The sequence below is a fragment of the Panthera onca genome, chromosome A3 (assembly GCF_046562875.1).
Source record: "Panthera onca isolate mPanOnc1 chromosome A3, mPanOnc1 haplotype 2, whole genome shotgun sequence".
Lineage (NCBI taxonomy): Eukaryota > Metazoa > Chordata > Mammalia > Carnivora > Felidae > Panthera > Panthera onca.
The window spans coordinates 127,426,021-127,443,125 of NC_138341.1; the positions used below are offsets into that span (position 1 = coordinate 127,426,021).

The 17,105-nt window shown below is 52.0% G+C and overlaps 1 protein-coding gene across 2 annotated transcripts in view; it reads right to left on the reverse strand.

Annotated features, from left to right (window-relative positions):
• Positions 1 to 17,105, reverse strand: part of PREX1 (phosphatidylinositol-3,4,5-trisphosphate dependent Rac exchange factor 1) — a 186,653-nt gene that overhangs the window by 87,730 nt on the left and 81,818 nt on the right. The window contains exons 3-5 of one of the 2 annotated variants that reach the window (XM_060645485.3): positions 13,278 to 13,400; positions 6,429 to 6,533; positions 821 to 922 (exon numbers count right to left, since the gene is read on the reverse strand). In XM_060645485.3, coding sequence (XP_060501468.2) covers positions 821 to 922; positions 6,429 to 6,533; positions 13,278 to 13,400 — 330 coding nt within the window. The remainder of the gene's footprint in view (positions 1 to 820; positions 923 to 6,428; positions 6,534 to 13,277; positions 13,401 to 17,105) is intronic. The other variant, XM_060645492.3, reaches the window with a different exon arrangement.

Consider the following 17,105-nt stretch of genomic DNA (forward strand, 5'->3'; position numbering starts at 1 on the left):
AGCAGCAAATCTTCCCTGGCCCGCCCTACCAATGCTAAATCAAAGGTGGCTAAACAGTGAAGAAGACAGCAGGTGTGTGGTTTGAGCTCAGTGCACCCAGCATCACCCGTATCCTCTTCTGCAAACAGCCAGGACAGTGACGAGGAGCTCCCGCGTCCCCCACCCACCGGCTTGTGGCCTGTGGGATCGTGTGATTGGTTGGAGGTTGGAGCACAGGACATAACTCTGCACCAATTAGAGCTCGTTTGCTCAGAGTGACTCGGACAGGTGTGGAGCACCTGATCCTGATATCAGCCAATGAAAACAGAGCGCTGCCCAGCTCACGGTCACTGGACCACGTCTCAACCAATCAGAGCCCAACACTGCCCAGCTCGTAGCCACTGGGGTAAAGTGTAAGCTCAAGTGCCTGGGAGAAGAATAAAGGGCACAAGCAAAGATTTCATGTCATTGGCTCACATTAAACCACATGACTCAGGCCCAAACCACTCAGAACATCACATTCTTCCGGCCACAGGTGGCCAAAGCCTGAGGGACTCTGGGAACTTAGGTCAGAGCTACTAAAAGAAAGGTTCCCTCTTTCCCACTATCCTTGAACTTTGGGAGGTGTGAGGCCAGGGTACCACGACCACCTGGTACCACACGGAAAACAGAGCTGAACAGTGAAAAGCAGAAGGTCGCGGAGGGATCCGGCCCGGCCCAGAGCCAGCACCACCCCTATACGTCTCAGCTACTTGGACTCACAAGTGTTTTGATTAAGCCAGTCAGAGCTGGGTTTTCTGTCACTTCTATTGCAGAGAGAGGAGATGGGGGAACATCTCACCTTGAGGAGAAGGGGGTACTTGCAAATCCTCTGAATTGGAGACAGCAGGTAGCCCTCCAGAGGGATGTCTGTGGTCTTCCGGCCTCCCAGAAGCATGCAACTCTGCAAAAGGACATAAGACCTTCATTAAAACTCACCAGGGATGGCAAAGGGATTTGGCCACCTTCAAAGAACCATGGGGAGCACTCTTAAAACACCGCGACAGACTTTGGAAGCAATTTAGCAACACCCAGGGGAGATGAAAATGAAAATATGCATCTCTTCAAGCCAGCACAAAGCCCAGATCAGGGGCTGGCAATCGACGGCCCGTGGGCCAAATCCTGCCCACTGCCTGTCTTGGTAACCAAGGATTTCCTGCAACAGAGCCACATCTATTTGCTTTCGTGCCATATCTGGTTGCTTCCAAGCCACCACGGCAGAGCTGAGTAGTTGCAACAGAGACCATGCAGTCACAAAACCTGAAATGTTTACTGTCTGGCCTTTTACGGAAAAGTTTGCTAACTCCTGATCTATAGGAACTATCGGAGCTTCGAGACACGCACCAGACGCAGGAGCATGGACGTTCAAAACTGCCTCGTATGGAATAGCAAACAACGGAAAGCAAGGTAAAGAGCCATCAACTGCTCGCGTTTTGTGAGTTCGAGCCCCACACTGGGCTCTGTGCTGACAGGGTACAGCCCGCTCAGATCCTCTGTCCCGCTCTTCTTGCCCCTCCCCAGCTTGCTCTCGCGTGCTCTCTCTCAAAAATAAACAGTAAAAATAATTAAAAATAATCTCTAAAAAAAATAATAAAAATAACCATCAACTGAAGACTGGGAAACTATGCCTATGGTAGACTGACACAATTGCCACACTAAATGGCGGTAAAAACGGGGGACCTGACAGTACGCAGAGGGACACAGATGGACCCCAAACACCAGAGGATGTGCATGGTATGAACCCATCTACAGAAAGCTTTTAAAAACACACAACACAGGGGCGCCTGGCTGGCTCAGTCGGTTAAGCATCTGACTTCAGCTCAGGTCACGATCTCTGGGTTCATGGGCTCAAGCCCCGCATCGGGTTCTCTGCTGTCAGCACAGAGCCTGCTTCGGATCCTCCATTCCACCCCACCCCACCCCCCCCGCCTCTCCCGTGCGTGCTCTCTCTCTCTCTCTCTCTCTCTCTCCCAAAAATAAACATCTAAAGAAAATAAAATTAAAACACACAAAACCAGGCATTGCTTATGGAGAACACATCTGTAGTGAAACACAAAAACATGGGTGGAAAAAAAATAATAAACCAAATTCTAATGGGGGGAGAAGTTACCTCTGTAGAGGGAGGGTAACAGGATTTGGAAAGTGAACTGGGTCCCCCACCATGCCCCTCACAGTCCTGTCCCTGGGGCTTACTATGTGCCCAATATATGCATGCATGCACGAATGAATGAATGAATGGACAAACGAATGACACAAAGGATGAACAAACTGTCAGCACATCCCACAATCTCCGCCTTCCTCCTCAACACCATGCTGGCAGACTGCAAACGAAACAGGAACTCTCGGGAAAAAGAATTCTCATTCATTCATTCATTTATTCATTCATTCATTCCACGAATTTACACTGTGTGCTTGCTATGTGCTGGGCACAGTTCCAAGCACGAGGAAACCTGCCCAGCAAAGCAGACAAATTCCCTGCTTATACTGCAGTGAAAATGAGACCAGGGAACATTTACCGTGCACTTACCACGTGCTAGGCTCTGTGCCTCGTGCTCTGCCTCTATGTAAAGTTCATCGTCGCGGCCCCCGCAAAAGCAGGAGTACTACCCCCCCCATGACAACTGGCACAGAAAACTGAAAGAGCAAGTCCAAGACTCAGGGGTGCTGCCTGCCAGGGATCTCAAGGGGCCCTCTCCTTGGAGAAGCAAGACCCCAGGGCCCCCAGGGCCCCGGCTCTGACAGGAGCTGCGTGGCCCCCGCACCTCCCCCAGGCACAGATGGGGAATCGGAGCTGTGGCAGCTGGGAGATGCCAGGCCCCACACTGTTCACACTCGGGCCTTTGTCCTCTGAGCCAGTGCTCAGCACAAGCTGCCCTGGTGATGTCAGCTCCGGGCAGAGAGAGGGGAGCCTGGGGGTAGCGGAGTGCTTTCCAGAAGCCCCCAGGACCTGGCGGGAGAAGGGCCGGCCTCTTTGTCCGGGATCAAGGGGTTTTCACAGAACTGTCAAAGCTGCCAACCGCACTTCTCCCCCAAACACTCCAAATTCCTGTTTCGCTTTATTTTCATTTAAGAGAAAAAAAGAGAAGCAAACACACACTGAGTTGCCATTCACTATTCCAGCAAGATCACACTCCAGGCACAATGGGAAGAACTTCGGCGAATTATCTCTCTAAATTCTCCTCCTTCACAGAACCGATTCGGGTGAGTGCATTTACTACATGTACGCTGCGATAAAAAAGCTTTTTACAAACCTCAGATCCCTCCCATTATCCAAATGCTCCTTCATTATCTAGCCCTTTCCCTCCTTCTGATCTCACTTCCTCCCATACTCTCCATTCCAGCTACCCTGGCTTCTAGCTCTATCTCAAACAGGCTCTTACCTCAGGGCCTTGGGACTTACAATTCCTCTACCTGGAATGCTTTCCTCCCAGATACTCCTTGCCGCTCTCTCCTTCTAACTCCCTCAAAACATCCTGTCATCCTTAATGGGGGACTATTTCTTCCGGGGGATTTCATACCACATGACATATCACGTAAGTTTCTCCTACTAGAATATAGCTGTTCCACGAGAGGGAGGACTTTTCTTGCCTTGGTCACTGCTATTCCCCAGCACTTAGCATGAATGAGTAAGCGAACACATTACCCCCATTTTACCGACAAGAAAACTGAGTCACAGAATGATGCAGTCGCCATTCTATCTCTCAGCTAGCACACAGCACGTCATGAGCGGAAAGGCAGAGCCTGTCTATTCGCGACGTTAACACTCCATCAGAGACTCAAGACAGCTCTCCTGCAGGTGGCCAAAAGCTGGGAGACACCAGCAAAAAGGGGGAAAGATGACGAGCTTGCTGGCACTCCATGTGTCCTCCCCCTGCCCGATCGGGCCCAGCCCAGCTGTCGCTAGGAAAACGGCAGCCTGGTGCACCAGGAAGACTGCAGGAGACAGAGAGGAAGGAAGGAAAGAAAGAGCGAGGCCCTTCCCTTCCCACGCCCTTGCAAACACCATCCTGGCGTCTTCCTGCTTCTCAAGACACGGCTGAGCCCAAGAGGACACCCCCAGAAAGAGGGACCCTCAGCCAGGCCTAGATAGAGCCCGGGCAGCGGGGACTGTGGGACTAAGGTCAGCAGGTGGGTCACCGAAACAGGGTCGCGTGTGTGGTCTTGTGCTATGCGACTTCAGCTCTGCTTTTGGCCCAGACTCTTGAATGAATATAAGTACAAAACTGGAAACGTAAAGATACAGATGGCAGTAACAAACGGCATCGGTCCCGAATGCTAAGGCACTTGAGACAAAAGGAAATCCATTGACCCATCTGCCTTTCCTCAGATGCTCACTGCAACTGGACCACAAGCATCAGGAGCTCACTAGCGAAGGAAACATACATTTTGAATCAAAATTCTGGGAACACTCTGCCAGAGACTGTGCATCAGGGAGAAGTACAGGTAAGAATTTTATCATGCAGGTTGGCTCTCTGGGCGCGTGGTTAACACTCCTTACGCTGCGGCCCGAAGCCACTCTACTCTTGTGTGCTCTATTCTCTACGTGCCCTTGGGAAATAAAACAGTACTTGGGGGCGGGAGTGTTGGTCTTTGACTGAATGAGCAGGGGATTTAGAAGTGAAGGATCGAGGGGCGCCTAGGTGACTCAGTTGGTTAAGTGTCCGACTTTAGCTCAGGTCATGAACTCACAGTCTGTTGAGTTCGAGCCCCGCATCGGGCTCTGGGCTGACAGCTCAGAGCCTGGAGCCTGCTTCGGATTCTGTGTCTCCCTTTCTCTCTGCCCCTTCCCTGATTGTGTGCACTCTCTCTCTTGCTCTCAAAAATAAATAAACATTTTAAAAAATTAAAAAAAAAAACAAAAGAAAGATCAGGATTTGAACCCACGAGAACATCAATCACTTTTCACGTACTCTTAGGAAGTCGCTGAAGATTTGAGATTCATCACAATCACCTGTGGCAAAGGCTATGCGGTGTCCCCCAAGGTATTCTTCCACGGCAACATTATTGCCATCTGGGCACACAGCTACATGCCCCAGCCTTCCCCGCAGCTGGGTGTAGCCGTGTGACTAGGTCCTGGATGTGAGTAGAAGAGATGTGTGCAACTATGCCTTTAAGAGGAGAAGGGCAGGCCCTCCTTCCCGCCCTTCTGCATCCCACTACCTGGAACGTGGAAGTGGTGAGAAGTCGACTTACACCCTGCTGATGAGGGTGCACACTAGGGCACTGGCTCCTGACACAAGGGCCCCTATACCAGCCCCAGACTGTCTATATCCGCACTGTTAACATGAAAGAGAAACATTTATCTCGTTGAAACCGCTGTGATTTGGCATGTCTGCAGAGCAGACAAATGTGTATCTTAGTTCATACACAACAGATAGTGGCTGGTAAAGCCCCAAGGAAGTCACAAATGAGAACCTTCATCCACAAGCCAAGCTCTCTGCAACTACAGAGCCTGTAGAGCGAAGGCCGTCACGGATGTCTGGGGTGTGGCCCGACCCATATCTAGTCCCAGCTTACTTCCACGAGCGCAAGCCAACGCCCTCTCGGGCTCCACCCCACCCTTAGGGCCGGTGGTTTGGGTAGAGTTGACTCTGCCCTCCAGCTCCAGAAGTAGCCAATCAGCAACAACCAACCCCTCCATCCGGTACAACTGGTTCAGGGATAGGGTCTTGAGCCAAGCTGAGCCAATGAGCATCAGACCCAGGATTCTTGCTGTTGCTACTGATGAGCCAAGGGGAGCTCTCTTATCCTAAAGCTGCTCAGTTATCAGAGGTATGAGCACAAAGCTGCTGGAGGCCACGTTGGCAACCCCAAGGAGACAGCCTCCCTGAGAATGGAACCAAGGCGCGGCAACACAGAACCAAGAAACATGTCCCTGATGACATATTTACACACCTAGATTCTTCAGTGCCTGAAGCCCTCCGGGGTCTTAAACTTCCCAGAAAAGCGAGCCCATGCATTTTTTTTTTTTTTTTTTGGCTTAAGCCAATTTTAACTGGGCTTTCTTTCACTCATAACTAAATAATCCCAATAATACAATTATTACTACCATTGACACCACTCTTTTCAGGATCACGACTTTAGACCAGAAATTGGCAAACTTGGCCCGAGGGCCGGATCCACCCCTCCGCCTGTTTAGTAAATAAACTTTCCTGGAACACAGCCACGCTCACGCCTTTATATATTATTTATGGCGGCTTCCATGCTACCAGGGCAGAACTGAGTCACTGTGACAGAGAGCGCATGATGCAGAAAGGCAAACATGTGGCCCTTTCCAGAGAACGTTCGGCGATCCCAGCGTTACCCCAGCTGTCATGCCCAGCCGACCCGGGCAGCACGGGTCAGCGCGAAGCTCTCTCGCGCCCAGGGATTCGCAAGGCCGAAGCCGAGTGGAAGACAAGTAAACTCACCAAGAGGAAGGCACGGACAGTGGGGATCTTGTTGAGCTCCACAAGCAGCCGCAGGGCCTTCTCGTGGTTGCTGCAATATTCCTCGTACACGCAGAACTTGTCCTTCTGCAAGACAAGGACAGAGCCTGTGGGAGACAGCCCGAGGCAGGAGAGCAGGTGCTCTGAGATGTGCTGACAGCTGGGCCAGCCTGGGAGGAAGGACTAGCCCAGAGCCTGAGCGACCACACAGCAGGAGGGGTTTCAGGTAAGGTGGCTCCCACTCGCTGCCGGCCTCGCAGCCTCCACTCCTGTCCCCATTCTTCACCCAGCGGCCTGAGTAACCTTTCAGGAAGCAGCACAGCCCAGGGTCAAGTGCACGGACTCAAGCCAGCAGCCTGGGATTGAATCCCGGCTCTGCATTTACAAGCGTGAACCTGGGCAAGGTACCTGACCGCTCTGTGTCTCAGTTTCCTCATCAGTGGAGTTATTAATAGGCCTTAACTCATGGGGTTGTTATAAGAATGAAATGAGTTAAAACATAAGGTTTCAGCATATAGTAGGAGCTCAAGAAGTGTCCACCCTTAGTATTAAAGCACAAGTCAGACTGTGTCACACCCCTGCTTAAAACCCCCCAGTGGTGGGGCACCTGGGTGGCTCAGCCAGTTGAGCATCCGACTTCGGCTCAGGTCATGATCTCACAGTTGATGAGTTCGAGGCCCGAGTCGGGCTCTGTGCTGACAGCTCAGAGCCCGGAGCCTGTTTCAGATTCTGTGTCTCCCTCTCTCTCTGCCCCTCCCCAGCTTATGCTCTGTCTCTCTGTCTCAAACATTTAAGACAAAAATTAAAAAAAAAACAAAACAAAAACCCAGTGGTATTCTATTACACTACAAATGAAATCCAACACTTGATTATGAATTTCAAGGGCCAGATACATGACCCTGTCTTTCTCTGACGTCATCTCACTGGCCTTCTATCTACTCCTTGACTTTGCCAGCCTATTCCTACCTCAGGGCCTTTGCACTTGCCATTTCCTCTACCCAGAACACTATGCCCCCAGGCCTGACTACTCTCCAACTCAAATTCCACCTCCTCAAATGCCACCTGGATTACCCTAAAGCAGCCATCCAGGTATAATCTGGAATTATTCAGATTATTTGCTTACCTGTCTTTTCTGCAGGGTAGTCCACTCCCTGAAGGCAGTGGACCACATCCATCTTGCTCACTGAGGTATTCCCAGACCCTGGCACAATGCCTGGCATACAGTAGGCCCCTCGATGAACACTTGCTAAATAACTGAACTTAAACACCTACCACGTGCAATGCCCTGTATATACGAACGTAAAGAATCCACATAAAGCTCAGGAATGTGGGGGAGAAAATAGATCCCTGGTCTCTGCCACATAGCAGCGACAGCCTTGAGGCAAGGGGATACCTCTGTTGACCACCAAACGCCCCCTAAGCCCCAAGTCGGACTCTTTCCAATCTAGAGGTCATCTGTGGGTCACCAGGTCTGTAACCATCCATCAGGGCTTCTGGGACCAACAGGAAGCTTTGCACTGAACATTCTTGGTTCCAAAAGGCTCACACAATACTGCTTCCCAGCCCGCCAAACCCTAAACAAGGATGTCCTGGGTAAAGCCACTGGACAGGAAGGGCTGAAGGGCCTTGACCTTGCACTGGGGGTTGGGCAGGAGACCCCAAGAAGCTAAGGAAGGAAGAGGTGGGTCTACAAAGCAAGTAACTCATCTTGTTTCTAAACAAACCCCCCAGTCATCCTGCCGACGGGCGGCTACAGGAAGCAGAAAACCAGAGAGGAGAGAGGATGGGTTTCAGAATCAGTAAGCCGCCCCCACCCGCCCGGGCTCGCCTCTGGGGGCTCCGTGCGCTCCCTCTGAGCAGACGCCCTGAACAGCAAAGGGCCCACAGCCGGAGCCACTGGCCGACACGGAGCGCTACTCTCTTGGAAAGAGGGTGAACCCATTCGGTCCTCGCAGGAACCTGCCAGGCGGTTACTGGATCCGCCCCACTCACACGTGGGAAAGCCAAGGCCAAGTCCCGAGCCCGGGGTCTCACAGCCTCTCTCAACTCCCCCTCACTGCCATGAAGCTCCGGGGCCTGACCAAAGATGGGGATGGGAGCGGGAGGCAACAGGGGGACAAAACCCAAGCCACAACACCACAAACAAAGCTCAGACGGGACTGCAGAGAATGATGAAAAAGTTACTCGAGAACCAGACCACCTGGGTAGGAAACCCAGCCCCGGGCTCCCTAAGTAGCGGGTGTGACCCTGGACAAGCTGCTTCACCTCTTTACACCTTGGTTTCCTCATCCGCCAAACAGACATGATAACAGCCCCTCACTGCTTGCACTGCTGGTGGGGTAAATAACTGAATATTTAATATAACTGGGACACGATGAACTCTATATAATATTTCAAAATTCCTCGAAAAGTATTAGCTACAAACACAATGGGCAAACATGAATATTAGAGAAAAACACCAAAACAGACAACGTTAGGATCATCCGGGAGAAATGGCCCTGACGCCTACCTCCAAGGAGCGGCCACAAATGACCTGAAATGTTACAAGACACAAGCCACATGTTCCAAACACTACCACCAACGTCTGCATGCACACGGAAACACACAGAGTCCCCGACCATCTCCCTCACCCAGTGTCTGCAGAAGCGCAAGGGCAGGGAAGGGGAAAAGGGGACCCCAGCATCCCCGCCCCCGCCCCCCGCACACACACTGCCCGAGCGGACGCTTTCCATTTCCACTGGTCTCCAGTGAGCCCATGGGACCATCAAGGCCCGTGGAGACTGGTCAGGAGGTCTGCACCACAGGGGTTCACCCAAGCAAGGACAAAAGATGTGAGGGAGGCCTCTAGACACAGGTGGAGCCAGGCCTCAGCTGCGGACCACGGGGAGGCGGGCTGCAGAGAAGAGAGAAAGGGCCTTTCTGGTTGAAGGTGACAGGAAGTGGCCCGCCTGAGGCCTGCTCCTGCAGAGAAGGCCTGCAGGGCTCTATTATGGGGGGGCTGGGCTCTGAATGCAAGCACATGAAGGACAGCAGGAGGTCCCAACCATATGTAAGGAGCTCTAGCGACTGGGGGGGCCCCTACTAGTGCTGTTCAGAGATAAGACACCAGAGCCCCTGAGACCATAGCGGCATCAACCTCAACCTCATACGTGCAATCGCAAGTTCTCCAGCCAAGTTCACGGTCTGGCTTCCCAGGTTGCCAGCTCTGCGGCCTTGGACAAGGCATGTCATGTTTCAGAGCCTCTGCGTTCTTGTCCGTAAATTGTAGACAATAACGGCTTCCCCACCAAGAGGCGGTTTGGCAAGATTATCAGGTGAACACATTGTAAGTGCTTAGAATGGTCCAGAGCAAGGACTCACTAAGTCTTGGCTGGTATTAGTGTTGCTGTCATTGAGGCTGCTCTCACCACCATCGTCAGGACCTCGGGTGAACAGGTCTGTGAACAGGGTGGGGCACTGGGTGGGTAGGTTCTGATGGTGAAAAGAAGAGACTCGAAGTGGGGAGGAAGGGAGCTGAGTGGGTTCACAGGTTTAGAAAAGGCCGGCAGGGAAAGGCACCAGGCAGAATCCGGGAAAGGCAGTAGGCCTTGACCTCAGGTACGTCTCCCTTCTCGGCTGTGCAGTGTCCACCTCCCCCCATCCACCCCTGCCCTGTGAGCCCCGTGGGGGCGGGGCTTGCATCAGCTGGGGTCACTGCTGTAGTGCGAGTGGGGACTGGAGTCGCCAGCAGGGAGCAGGCATCGTGAGGACTTGATGAATGGAGGCAAGGAAGCAGGAGGAATTAAGAGGAGCCCAACAGACCTCAAACCAGCTCCCGCTCCTTCTAGATGACCCTGGTCCACTGCAGCCGCGGCCTCGGCTCTTTGCTGGGACGTGCCTGGTTTTACCCACCCGCCACCCATTCCCCCTTGTTCGTTCTGGTCATGGCCCCCAACTTTTCCCCTGGGAACCACCTCCTCCACTGAGCCCACTGACCCCACCCCACTCCCAGGCACCGCAAGTGAGCGCACGACCCAGGCCAAATCAATCAAAGAGTCCCCTGTCCTGGCAACGGTGGCCATGTGCCCCAAGCTGGGCCAAGGACAGCCCTCAGTGACTCATGCTGGAATTACTGTGGAGAGAGGCTCTCTTTGAACTGTCACTGCCGAGCTGGCAGACTGTCAGCCTGAAGCTGCTAAAGGCCACGTCTGCCACCCTGTGAGGCATTCGGCCCCCCACCCCTCGAGAATGAAGCCAACACAGAGGAAATCAGAGCCTAAAGAGAAAGACCGAGTCCTGGAAACACCATATGGGGCCCTGGATCCAGCTATGCCTAAATCCCGCTCACTGGAATATTTCGTTTGTATGAGCCATAAAGTCTTTTTTGTTGGCTTAAGCCTACTTGAATTGGTGTTTTCATCACTCGCAATGAAGACAGTCCTAATAAATGCACGCTCTGAAAGGCGGGAGAAAATGAAAAACTGGACCCAAGCCTGGTGAGGTGACAGGGTCTCCCTGTCCACCTCCATCTGTACCCTGAAAAGACTGGGCCAGAAAGCAGAGGCAGATCTGTTTATTCTCACGCGCTAACCCCAATCAAAGAGTGGCACTGGCTGGAACTGGTGAGAAGGAGTCTCAAGCCCCACCCCCACCCCAGGGAGCCCGAGGCAGAATGCTGTGATTGATTAGCGATGTCTGCCGTGGCTGCAGTGAGGGGAGGCTCCCCCGAGCCCCTCTTCCGCTCTGTCATCCTCTCCTTCAGCTTGTGAAAACGGCAGGGGACCAGGACTTGAGGCTTGGAGAAGTTAAATTTAGCAAATGGAGACACCCCCTCCTCAAAACCATGCCCGGCTCCATCACTCCCCTGTCCCTGCCTGGAGCCTAATCCCAGCTGTGTCTCGGGGCCCCAGACCCTGCAGATATGGAAATGCTGCTTTTGACGGCTCAGAGCCCAAGTGTTCAATTTCCTCCCAGGGGCCCCACATGGGGCTTTGATTGTTGTGCCAAGAAGAAAGGGACAAGCAGTTGTGCACACACAGATGTGGTGGGCGGGGAGCCTGTGGCTGCGGGGTTGGGACGTGAAGGAGGAGAAGTGGACAGATGCCAGCTGGGACAGCTGGGGGAGAGGGTCGAGCCCCCGGGGAGGCTTCACGGATCGTCAGAGGTGACGGCTGCCGCCCGCAACGGCCCGGGAGCCTCGCTGCCTCCACGGACACCATCTGCTCCAGACCACTCGCTTTACACCCAAAAAGACCGAGGCTCAGGCGGAGGCTGGCCACGTGGACGCCTCCCCCATCGCAGAGGGAAGCGTGAGATCCCGGCCTGACTTTTGCGAGGGTTTCCCCAACGTATTATCCGCTTATCCGCACAGCTACAGGGAGGGGGCGAGAGCCACTCACACCGCACGACCCTGCTAAAAACCTGCAATTCTTAGGGGGAGATCTCTATGGGATCTGCCCCCACGGCATCCCTGCACCCCCTCCATCACTGACTCTGCACCGGCCACACCAGCCTGCCTGCCTTCCCCTCCGTGGACACCTGGTCCAGGGCCTCTGCCCTCTCGAGGGTCTCCCTCTGGAACGTCCCGCCCCCCACCCCCACCCCCCCTCCCGCCAAGATCATCCCACTTTACCATGCTCCAGAGGCCTGCCCTGAGGCAGTCGGGGTTGCCAGATAAAACACGGGACACCCAGACGAGAAACACGGGACACCCAGATGAGTCTGAATTTCAGAGGAACAACAAATCATTTCTTACTGGAAGTGTGTCCCAAACAGTGCATGAGACATACTCACACTAAAGAATTATCTTTCATTTGCCAATTTGCTCAGATGTCATGGGTGTTTTTGTTTGCTCCGTCTAGCAATCCTGTCCCTGACTTCCCAATTTCAAGCAACTTCGAGCACTGTCACTCCTCGCACATCTGTATTTTATATCCTTCATAACCCGGGTCACCATCTGCACTGGTGCCCTCCGTTTCTGCAGCCTACGAGCCTCACGGTGGCGACAATAAATCTGTCTTATTTAGGGCGGCATTCCTCAGGGCTAAGTACAGCGCCTGGCACACAGTAGGTGTTTAGGATGTGTTTCAGGAAACTTAGCGTGTAAGGTGATGAAAAACATAAGCCCTGGGGCCAAATTACAATGGCCCAAGTCCCGGCTCCCGCATTCCCTGGCCGTGTGAGCTTGAATCATGATCTACCCTCTCTGGGCCTCCGTCCCCCTGTTTGTAAAGTGAGTACAATAACGATGCACGCCATCGAAGGCTGTTGTGAAGTTTTAATCAATTAAAATACGTGAAGCACTTAGAACAGCACCCGGCACAAAGAGAACATCTGTGCTAGTTTGCCATCAACTCAGTAGGTGGTGGTCAGGTTTCAGGGTGCCCACCCCCTCCTCCCGCCAACCATTCTCTCACTATTCCAAGCAACTCGGGAATCCCGCAGGAAGAGACAGACTATTGTGAAAAGCCATCGGCCTCTCCGACCAGCAGCTGAGTGGGAACCCAAGACACCCTCGTGGGTCGGGGGGTGGCCAAGCTGGGACTCGCACCCAGCTCTGTCTGGCCCAGGTCCACCCTCTTGGCACTGGCTACCCTGTTGGTCATTCTGCGGCAGAAGGGTCCTGCCAGGCCAGGAGGTCACGGGAACCCCAGGACATGGTCGTTCCACAAGGAGCCCAAATAGCACTAATCTGCAGGGACTGAACAGCTTCCCCCTGTTCCTGTGGGCAGAGGCTGGGCCTGCCTGCCACCTGCCTCTCCGTGTCCCAGACAGGCCTGCAGAGGAGGCTGGGGAAGAAGCCCACTCCCCCAAAGCTACAGGCTCCCACAGGGGCTGGGGCACCGTACTCACGAATTTTAAAAAAACGTTCCCAAGTTCATGCTGAGACTGAGGCTCGGGATGTAAACAATACTCCAAGGCAGCCAAGAAATCCTTGTGAACTTCCAAGATGTCTTCGATGTTCGAGAACAGGATCTGTGAGGAAAAGCGAGGCCCGAGGATAGAGTTAATCAAGGCACAGAGGGAGCGCAAAATCAAGCATAAAAACATGTATAACCCCCAGTGTAGACGAGAATATGATGCAACAGGCACACTGATACACTGCAGCCAGTTTAGCCACTAACGAAAATAACTAGAACAAAATACTGCCAACATTTATTCATGCCTAATCCTGTGCTACGCACTTTACATGCATTTACGGCATCGAACTTTCTGTGTAACTCCATGAGGCAGAAACTACCGTCATCCCCCACTTATAGATGAAGAACGGGGACCCAAAATAAATTAATATTCTCAAGGTCACGCAGTCCACTAAGCAGCAGAAGGGAGGTTCACACTCAGCATGCAGGGAACTAGATATTAAGACATTCATCACAATTTTCATCATGGTCGACAACGAGCATGTTGGATCAGAAGACTTGATTTTTAAAACGATGAGGGTCCTTCCATGCACCCATCATGTGATGTGGCCAAAGAAAGTACAATAGGGAAGGATGTTCAAAATATGCATAGGAGTGCCTGTGTGGCTCAGTCAGTTAAGCGTCCGGCTTCGGCTCAGGTCATGATCTCACAGTCCGTGGGTTTGAGCCCCGCGTCGGGCTCCGTGCCGACAGCTCAGAGCCTGGAGCCTGCTTCGGATTCTGTGTCTCCCTCTCTCTCTGCCCCTCCCCCCCACCGCTCTCTCTCAAAAATAAACATTAAAAAAAATCTTTTTTCAATATGCTGTCTAAACTTTCACAAACAATACATAAGGCTGCCTTTTCCCCTGAATGAATCTACAGAGTTTGAAATGCACATACAACCTGACCCAACAATTCTACATTTTAGGATTTAACTGGCAACCAGTTGTCTCCCACCAGGGACAATTTGGCCCCCCAGGGGACATTTGTGGGACAATGTCCCAATGTCTAGGGACATTTGTGGTCATCACAAACTGTGGGGAAGGGATGTTACCAGCATCTCATAGGTACAGGCTAGGGATGCTATTAAACACAATACACAGGAAAAGCCCATCACAGCAAAGAATTATCCGGCCCAAAGTGTTAATAACACCAAGGTGAAGAGCCTGGTGGAGAGCCAAGGACACACTGCAGCCTTTCGGCAATGGCAAAAATCTGGGGAAAAGGCAAATGGCCAAAGGGGGGACTCATCAGATAGCTGGATCAACTGGCCTGATTATAATTAAGTAAATTCTACATAGTGAAATACTATGCAGTCTGTAAGAAGAATCTGCAGATCTGTATATACAGACATGCAATCCTGGAATGACCCTTAATATATATTGTTAAGTTGGGGGGGTGGGGGAGGGGGGAATCATAGCGGCAAACAAGACTCCAGCACGGGCCCGTCTGTGTTTCAAAAGAAAAAAAAAAAGCCATTCCTCTCCAGAGGAACGAAAGCAGAGCCTATCTGAGTGAAGAGTCAGGCTGGTCACTGCAGGGACCTCTGGGAAGGAGAACTAAGAATTAAGAAGACTTTCATCTACTTAAGGTCCTTTTGAACTGCATAAATCCTCTTTCCCTTTTAAAAAAAAAAAAAAAAAAAAAAAAGAGGTGAGGGGGCCTGGGTGGCTCAGTTGGTTGAGCGTCCAACTTCAGCTCAGGTCATAATCTTGCAGTTTATGAGTTTGAGCCCCGCGTCAGGCTCTGTGCTGACGGCTCGGAGCCTGGAGCCGGCTTTGGATTCTCTGTCTCCCCTCTCTCTGCCCCTCCCCTGCTCATGTCTCTTTCTCCCTCTCTCTCTCTCTCTGTGTGAAAAATAAATAAACATTAAAAAATTTTTTTTTTGAAAAGAGGTCCATTTTTTTTTAATTTAATTTTGAAGACGGTCCTCAGATGTTTCAAAAACTAAAGCACAGTAAAATGAATCCAGCTTCTGAGAAGTCCCTCCTCCCAGCCATCCTACTGGGGCCCACAGCAGGGGTAACCAGTTTTACGACTGGTTTGTGGTTCCCTCTGGGGTTTTTACTCATTCATTCAGCAAATACTGACTGACTGAGCACCTACTGTGTGCCAGGCACTGTTAGAGGCCCTCGGGGATACGCCAGGGAACAGACATGTGCCTGCCTTCATGGAGGTGACATTCTAATGGAAGGGGACAGGCCACAAACAAAGAACCAAAACAAGTGTTTGTTTTTTAATGTTTTTTTTTTTAGAGAGAAAGACAGCATGAGCGGAGGAAGGGCAAAGAGAGTGGAGGCAAAGGATCTGAAGGGGGCTCTGTGGTGACAGCAGAAAGCCCAACGAGGGGCTCAAACTCACGAACCGTGAGATCATGACCTGAGCAGAAGTCAGATGCTTAACCGTCCAGGGGGTACCTGGGTGGCTCAGTTGGTTAAGCGTCCAACTCCTTTTTTTTTTTCCTAATGTTTATTTATTTTTGAGAGAGAGAGAGACAGAGCGTGAACGGGGGAGGGTCACAGAGAGAGGGAGACACAGAACCTGAAACAGGCTCCAGGCTCTGAGCTGTCAGCACGGAGCCCGACGCGGGGCTCGAACTCACGGACCGCGAGATCGTAACCTGAGCCGAAGTGGCCGTCCAACTGAGCCACCCAGGCGCCCCAAGCGTCCAACTCTTGATCTCAGCTCAGGTCTTGATCTCAGGGTCTTGAGTTCAAGCTCTACGTTGGGCTCCATGCTGGGCATGAAGCCTATTTAAAAAAAAAACAAAACATGGGGTGCCTGGGTGGCTCGGTCGGTTAAGTGTCCGACTTCGGCTCAGGTCATGATCTTGCGGTCCATGAGTTCGAGCCCCGCGTTGGGCTCTGTGCTGACACCTCAGAGCCTGGAGCCTGTTTCAGATTCTGTGTCCCTCTCTCTCTCTGCCCCTCCCCTGTTCATGCTCTGTCTCTCTCTGTCTCAGAAATAAATAAACGTTTAAAAAAAAAAAAATTAAAAAAACAAAAAAACAAAAACAGAGTTTTCTAGGGGGTAAGAAGCAGTAAGGACAAAAGTAAAACAGGAAGAGAGTCCCAGGGTGGGACAGAGGGCCATGGACAGCCCTGCTGAGAAGGGGACAGGTGAGTCCAGACCTCCAGGAATGAAGACCAAGCCCGTGGACCTTTGGAATGTACCAGAAAGTCTACAGAGGGAGATGGCCTGAGGGTGGGCAGGGAAGGCTGGGCTGCAGACCACACCTCAGTCTCTGCCCTTCCTCCTCCGCCAGCCCTGGAGGACACACTCACCCTGGAGGTGGCTGGAAGAATCACCCGCACTATTTGCTTGGTTTTCTCCCTCCATCTTGCCCAGTGCACACGGTCGGATCCGCTTACGTTGAGGACAGATATGTAGATACAGATCACACTATGTACTACACTCACCTCAAGGGATGGCTGTAAATTTCAAAATGAACATCAGTCTCCCAAGCGTGTACCCAAAGAAATGACAGCCTGTGTGGTCATAAAAGCCCGAAACTGGAAATAAGTCAAATATCCATCCACAGGGGAACGGATGGTAAATTATGGGACACTCGCACTATGGATTACTACCCAGCAATGAAAAAGACCGGATCGTAGCTACGCATGACAACATGGGCAAACCTCACACACGTAACAGTGAGAAAAGATACCAGACGTGAAAAAGCTCACTTTTGCATAAAAGTGCAAAACTAATCAATAACTGGGGCACCTGGTGGCTCAGTCCGTTGAGCATCCGACTTCGGCTCAGGTCATGATCTCACAGT